This window comes from Emydura macquarii, unplaced genomic scaffold, assembly GCF_026122565.2.
Source record: "Emydura macquarii macquarii isolate MOO-44397 ecotype Brisbane River unplaced genomic scaffold, CSIRO-AGI_Emac_v2 contig_1390, whole genome shotgun sequence".
In the NCBI taxonomy this organism is placed as follows: domain Eukaryota; kingdom Metazoa; phylum Chordata; order Testudines; family Chelidae; genus Emydura; species Emydura macquarii.
The window spans coordinates 12531944-12539499 of record NW_027131527.1 but is presented as its reverse complement, the minus strand read 5'-3'; the positions used below and the strand labels follow the sequence as shown (position 1 = coordinate 12539499).

Sequence of the window (7556 nt, the reverse complement as noted above, 5' to 3'; positions counted from 1 at the left end):
GAGATTATTATGGGGTAAAACAAAATAGAAGGTCCTAATACATCTTTAAAATTCTCTCTCCAACATGGAATGTAGACAAAAAAATTAACATTTTGCCATCCACCCTCAAAAAAAAAAAAAAAAAAAAAAAAAAAAAAAAAAAGGGGGGGGGGGATAAAGAAGTGTGTTCATGTGTGTGTGTAAAAATTCAAAGCTACAAATCTAAAATGAATCCTAAACTAAAATAGCAAGACACATTAAAACAAACTCAAGAGAGCTGGCAACTTAACTACTGAAGATTTCTTTAAGGTGATATAAAATAGTAGGGGGGGTGCCTACAGCAAGAATTAATCACAGACTAAACCCTCTCCTCCATAGCAAAAGCTCTCAATTAAGTCACAAAACATCAAACTACTAACATTCCCTCTCCTCACCACATTTTAAAAATAAAACCGACCTCTAATTCATTTAATGCTACTCAAATTTATGTTGAAAAATAAAGCTTCATTTGGCTGCCATTGCTACTTCGTGTCTAGCTTGGCCATTTCTTGCACGTAGATTCCGATGCTCTCACTGTCAAAGAGCAGAAAGTAAATGTTCTTCAAGGAGGAAGAACTAGCGTCGTCAAAATGGGTGGAAATGGCTTTGAGAGTCACCTGGGCTGCGGTCTGTTTTGGGAAGCAGTTTCTATGCAGCAGAAGAAAAGGAAAAGACTGAAGTTAGTCTCAATTTCAGTCATTCCAATTGTGCATGGAAACACTGTACACATGACACTGAAAAAAACAAAATGCATTTTCAAAGTGTGTGTGTGTGTGTGTCTCTATATATATAGAGAGAGAGACACACACTGACAGGAGAAATACTGCATTAATGCAACGCTAGTTGCAAGTATAAAACACACAAGCCAAGAAATAAAACTTGAGGTTTTCATAGCAACATGAACTCAATGACACTGTATTATATTCACCAGCAGCAGTTACTATAATGTTGCAAAACAGTTTCAGTTATCATTTGTTTTCACACAACTTTCTGAAATGTTCATTTTTAGGTTTGACCTTTTCCATCACTGGTCTATATCTACATTCCCCACCCCACCCCCCTTCCTTCCCTGCCCCAGACATAGAAATTTAAGTAACTCTTATCCCCCGCCCCCCTACAAAAAGAAGTGGAAAAAAATATTTTCTCACTTAAAACAAGAACTCAAACATTCCCCCTCTCCTCCTTTTTTAAAAAAAAAATTGCCAGCAAAAATCTGACATTCTTTTGAACAAAACTGCAGCAAAAATGTTTGACATTTGAAACTTGGTATGGATATAATTCTCAGGAGTAGTTCCTTTGCTTATTTAGCGGGATGTATTCTCAAATTTAAGTGAAAAGAAAAGTTATTTACCTTTTTCTGTAATTGAAGTTCTCTGAGATAGTTTGTCCATACATATTCCACTCTTGATGCGTATGCTCCCTATGCAGTTGAGATTGGTGTCTTGACTAGCAGTTCTGGGGGGCTGCGCCTGTGCACCCTGCATGTTCTCATGCTCCCATACAGAGGACATAAGGGATGGTGTGGGCCCAACCGTCACTCAGTTCCTTCACCACTTAGTTCCCTCACCACTGCAGAATCCCAGCGCAATAGGCCTTCACAGTAGTAGGGAAGGAGGGTGGGTCAGGCAATATACATATGAGTAACACCTCTTGAACTCCAGTTACCTGTAAAGGTAAGAAACCTTTCTTCTCCAAATGCTTGTCCATGTATAGTCCATTCTTGTTGACTTCTAAGTAGTGATCTGATGTGTGGAGGTGGGTGGCTCAGAGATCACTTAATAAAGATTGCAGCACAGCTCTGCCAAAGGAAGTATCAGATCTTAATGTTTCCACTATGGAGTAATGCTTGGTAAAAGTATGTACTAAATCCCAAGTAACTGCCTTACAGATGTCCAAAATGAGAATGCTTTGCAAGGAAGCAACAGAGGCTCTAATATAACGGGGGTTCTAAAATAATTAACTCATAACAAAGCTTAAACCCATACACTGGTCTGAAATAAGTTGACCCTTTCATTCTTTCAGCTAATGCTATAAATGGTTTTAGGAAAGCTCCACAGGGCTTGGTCCTTTGAAAATAAAAAGCTAAGGCCATGCAAATTTGTAGGGAGTACAACCTAGACTCTCCTTGATTTGAATGTGATTTGGAAAGGAATATTGGCAGACATCATTTGAAACAAAACTATCTTGGGTGGGAACTCAGGAACTTGTTTTTTCTTGGTAGCAAGTGTATGAACCCTAAGACAGTGAAGTGTGCTTTGGGAATCTTTTCATATGTGGAGTGCATCGTCAGTTCTAGAGCTAAGACGGTCCAAGCCCTTTGACTGACTCTAACAAGAACTTTGGAGCCAGGCTGCCCATTCCATAACTTCTGGTGTCACTGTGGATTGCAAAGCAGGGTCAGAAGCATCTAGAGTTGCCTGTAAGGATGCTCTAGCTATTAATTCTCCTTTTGTAAGTAAAGATTTAAATTCCTCTCTGCTTTCCTGAGGTAGTTTATCAGTAAAATTGAAAAATTGGTTTTAGTTCAAAACACCATAATCAACAATGCTTGATCATTTAAAATTGTGAATTGTAAGATGATAGAGAAACACTTGACCAAATAGGTCAAGGAATTTTGGGTCCTTTTCACTTGGAGCAATTCTTGGTTGACACTCAGTGCCCAAGTAACCTCTGGTGCTCTAGTTGGAGTATCTGAGGCAGCTAATTTTGGGTTGCCATACAATACCAAAGTCTCATACCATGCTCCCTCTGAGCTCCCACAGTACCCAATTTGGGCCGTGGAATCTCTTCTGAATGGGAGCAGTAAATAGACTTGGACAGCTTTTTAGAAGTTCCCATAGAGGATCTACCCTTCACTTTAACAGAGCAGCAATGCTCCTTTTTCTCTGAGGACTTAATGTTCATAGCAAGCCCAGATACAGGTGGTAATCCAAGACAAGATTCTCAGGATGACACCGGAATCCTTTTATTCTGTCTGCCACAGCAATGAGAAGTTGTGTAGCCTTGTTGTGTAGAAGTTGTGTACAAAAGAGCTTGGTTCTTTCGATGTAGAAGGGCTTGTCTAACATGTAAAGTATGTTGCTGCCTCTCCTCAGCAATGCTGTGAGGCTTTGGAAAGAAGACAGGCAGAAAAATGTCCTGATGGACGTGAAACTGCAACACCACCTTGGGCAGGAAGGCCAGGTGAGGATGTAGCTGGACCTATACTTGTAGAACACCATGTAAAGGGGTTATGACATTAACATCTTACTTTCAGAGACCCTTCTGGCCCAGGTAATTGCCACAAGGAAGGCAACCTTCCATGAGAGGAGCAGTAAAGAGCAAGATGCAATAGGCTCGAAGGAGGGGGAGGTCCCATGAGTTTTGACAAGACCAGGTTCCGATCCCACAGGGGGATCAGGTTGCGCACCAGTGTAAGACCGCTGAGAATGGGGACCTAGTGCTGGAGGGAACCCCCACAGATTCCAATGCTGCTAGGGCATGAGCCATTACCTTGGTGGCTAGGCACCCTCTGTAGGGTCCGCAGAGTAGTTGGCACATATGCATGGTTTCCATGTCTCCTGGGCAGAGCTATGCCCTCATCCTCTCACTCTGAGGAAGATTCTTCTCTTGGGGACAACAGTGGTGCTGCTCCTGCCTCCGCTTTCTGACTACATTGGGGAGCGCAGTGCCTAGGTACTGTAGTATGTAACCTATCATTTAAATCAGCTTCTCTACCAGATGACTGGAAGATAGCTAATGTGATGCCAATTTTTAAACCAGGCTCCAGAGGCGATCCTGGCAATTATAGGCCAGTAAGCCTAACTTCAGTACCAGGCAAATTGGTTGAAACTATAGTAAAGAACACAATTATCAGTCACACAGATGAATACGATTTGTTGGGGAAGAGTCAACATGGGTTTTTTTTTTTTTAAAGGGAAATCATGCATCACCAATCTAGTAGAATTCTTTGTGGGGTTCAACAAGCATTTGGACAAGGATGATCCAGTGGAAATAGTGTACTTAGATTTTCAGAAAGCCTTTGACCAGGTCCCTCACCAAAGACTCTTAAGCAAAGTAAACAATCATGGGATAAGAGGGAAGGTCCTCTCCTGGATCAGTAATTGGTTAAAAGAGAGGAAACAAAGGATAGGAGTAAATGGTCAGTTTTCAGAATGGAGAGAGTAAATAGTGGTGGCCTCCAGGGATCTGTACTGGGACCAGTACTGTTCAACATATTCATAAATGATCTGGAAAAAGGGCGTAAACAGTGAGGAAGCAAAATTTGCGGATGATACAAAGCTACTCAAGATAGCTAAATCCAAAGCAGACTGCAAAGAGTTACCAAGATATCTCATAAAACTGGATGACTGGGCAACAAAATGGCAGATGAAATTCAATGTTGATAAATGCACATCGGAAAATATAATCCCAAGTATACATATATAATGATGGGGTCTAAATTAGTTGTTACCACTCAAGAAAGAGATCTTGGAATCATGTGGATAGTTCTCTGAAAACATCCACAAAATGTGCAGCGGCAGGCAAAAAAAAAAAAAAAAATGTTGGGAACCATTAGGAAAGGGTTAGATAATAAGGACAGTAAATATCATAATACCACTAGATAAATCTAGGATATGCCACATCTGGAATACTGCCTGCAGTTCTGATCACCCCATCTGAAAAAAAAAAAATTTAGAAATGGAAAAAATACAGAAGAGGACAACTAAAATGATTAGGGGTATGGAAAAGCTTCCATATGAGGAGAGATTAATAAGACTGGGACTTTTCAGCCCAAGAAAGAGACAACTAAGGGAGGGAGGGATATAATAGAGATCTAAAAATCATGACGAGGGTCGAGAAAGTAAATAAGGAAGTGTTATTTACTCTCATAACAAAAACCAGGGGTCACCAAATGAAATTAATAGGCAGCAGGTTTAAAACGAACAAAAGGAAGTATTTCTTCACACAATGCACAGTTAACCTGTGGAACTCCTTTCCAGGGTATGTTCTGAAGGCCAAGACTATAATGGGTTTAAAAAAAAACTAGGTAAGTTCATGGAGGATAGGTCCATCAATGGCTATTAGCCAAAATAGGCAGGGATTACTATTTGCCAGAGGCTGGAGATGGCTGATGGGATGGCTCTATTCATTCCCTCTGAAGCGCCTGGCATTGGCCACTGTTGGAAGACAGGATCCTGGGCTAAATGGACCACTGGTCTGACCCAGTATGGCCATTCTTATCTTCTAGGTTCCAGAGAATGGTGCCAGGGATCTAGAGACCAGGACCAAGCATCCATAGAGTAGTGCTGGGTGTCCAGAGACCAGTATCAGGATGGTGGAAACCGCTGACGAGGGGTTGATGACTGGTGGCACAGAGCCAGCGATCAGTGCCGCAGAATTGGTGAATGCTGCAGGGATCCCATAGCTGGCTTGCCTCTAGATGGGCCTGCAATCATCAACGTTGTAAATGGGTCCTGGTGTTGTGATCTCCCTTCTCCTGTGCCCTTAGTAGACAGCGGGTCACGAGGCACAGGCAGTAATGGGAGCGATAAAAGGTCCTTGGCCTCCTGAAACACCTCCAGCATGAAAGGAACCCTTCAGGGCCGGGTACCCCAACACACTCCTGTGAGTTGGTTGTGAGTCCCGGGGTTAGGCTTGGAGCTCTGAGGGATGAAGCTGACCTCAGTTCTGGAGAAGACCAGCACAGAACTCAATTCATCCCCCACTCCTCTTTTGTTCCTCTTGGCCACGGGGGAGCATCCTCTCATGGCGTACTGTTTTCTCTGTTTCTTCTTCGGCACTGGCAATGGGGAGCAGTTCTGGGAAGAGTCCAGTACTGTAGGGGGTGCTTCAGACAGACGCTGATGTGCTGGTGCCAAATCTGAGCAGCCTGGCTTGGAGGCCGGTCTAAGAGTCGTGTCCACCAGCAGGGCGTTTAGTTTGATGTCTCTATCTTTCTCTGTGTGTGATCTGAATCCGCTACAAATTCAAAACTTATCACAGACATGAGTTGCCCCGAGGCACTTCAAACAGCTCAAATGGAGGTCACTCATAGGCATCAGCTTATTGCAAGTTGCACACAGTTTGAAGCCCAGGTATTGGGGCATGCCCTGTCCCAGGGATGGCTCCAAAAGGACTAAACTCCACAACTTACTAACTATACTTATTCCACAGGTGGTAAGAAGGGACTGGGGGGGGGGGGCCCAGCAGCGCCCCTTAGACGGGCGCATACCCATGCAATCCCAGAGGGTGGTAGAATGATACCACTGAAGGAAAAATCTGCAGCACCTGTGCATGTGGCGCACACACACCTAACATGGACTAGACATGAGCAAGCACTCAAAGAAGAACCATCCTACCAGAATCTGAAGACAAAGCCTCAAATCTAGTGGATCCATAATTCACTGGGGCATTTCTGGGTTATGGTGGAACTTGTCCAGCTGTGCCCAGATCAAAGGCCAGTCCCAAGGAACAATCTAATAAAAAATATTTTGAGACTTTCCTCTTTAGCTTTTAAAGTCCTTTTATAAAAGGATTTGTACACCAAGCATTTGCTGGAGATATGGGATTCCCCCAAATGAAAAAGACATCAGGAGAAACAGGAATTGCTGTCTTACAAGAGAGGCAATATGTAAAACTCTGATTTAGGATGAAACATCCCCAAGTGCCGCTAACAGGAAAAAGTTCTCAGTGAGGAAAATAAACATTAGGAAGGAATATAAAAGCTTTCTAAACTATCAACAAAAGAAAGCCTATTCAAATGTTTCAACAGGTAACTATCCAACTAACACTATCCTAATGAACACTAATAAATACCTATTAAATTTACAGATTATGAAAAAAATGATACATTGAGAGATAGACACGGGGGGCTCTGTCTCACAGTCACAGATGGTGAAAAGTGGCAATTGGGCTCTTCTGCCTCTTATACCTTTAGGACAGGAGCACAAGAACAGTTGGCACATGTGCAGCCCCAATGGATGCTACTGATCAAAACCTCCAGTCTTGAGTGGATGGGGCATGTGTGCACCAGCCATGGAATATATATGAACAAGCATTCTAAAGAAGAGACCAGGGTCACAATGGAGATTACACTATTTTGAAAACTATAAATCAAATTTATTTTATAAGCTATAATTTAATAATAAAAGAGAGAACGCTATTGACCTATCAAACCTGACCATGACTAAAACACAGTCAAACCAAGGACGTAAACAGTGATGACACAAAACACATCCATTAAAATTATATTGCATTTCCATTTACACTTATATCCTGTTCCCTTAAAATTATGATCCTAGTTATGTAAAAATGGCATTTTACTAATCAGATCTGCTCTTTCTGTACATTCAGAGACACATCTGCTCATTTTAGTGTTAAAAATACATTTTTTACTTTCTTTTTATATATATTAACACTGTAGAGCCAACACAATGAGAGAGTGTAGGATAGATTCTACTCTTTCTTGTGAGTAACTAACAAAATTGTTTACTTCGGTCCAATCATTTAAAACTGTACAAACTCAAACATAAAAGGTTGTTCAAGTGTAACTAAGG

General features: G+C 41.8%; 1 protein-coding gene across 3 annotated transcripts in view; it reads right to left on the bottom strand.

Moving 5' to 3' along the window:
* Positions 1 to 500: 500 nt before the first annotated feature.
* MACROH2A2 (macroH2A.2 histone) overlaps positions 501 to 7556 on the bottom strand; it is a 45671-nt gene continuing 38615 nt past the window's right edge. For all 3 annotated transcript variants that reach the window (XM_067552656.1, XM_067552658.1, XM_067552659.1), the window contains one exon: positions 501 to 666. In XM_067552656.1, the coding sequence (XP_067408757.1) occupies positions 501 to 666 (166 nt within the window). The remainder of the gene's footprint in view (positions 667 to 7556) is intronic.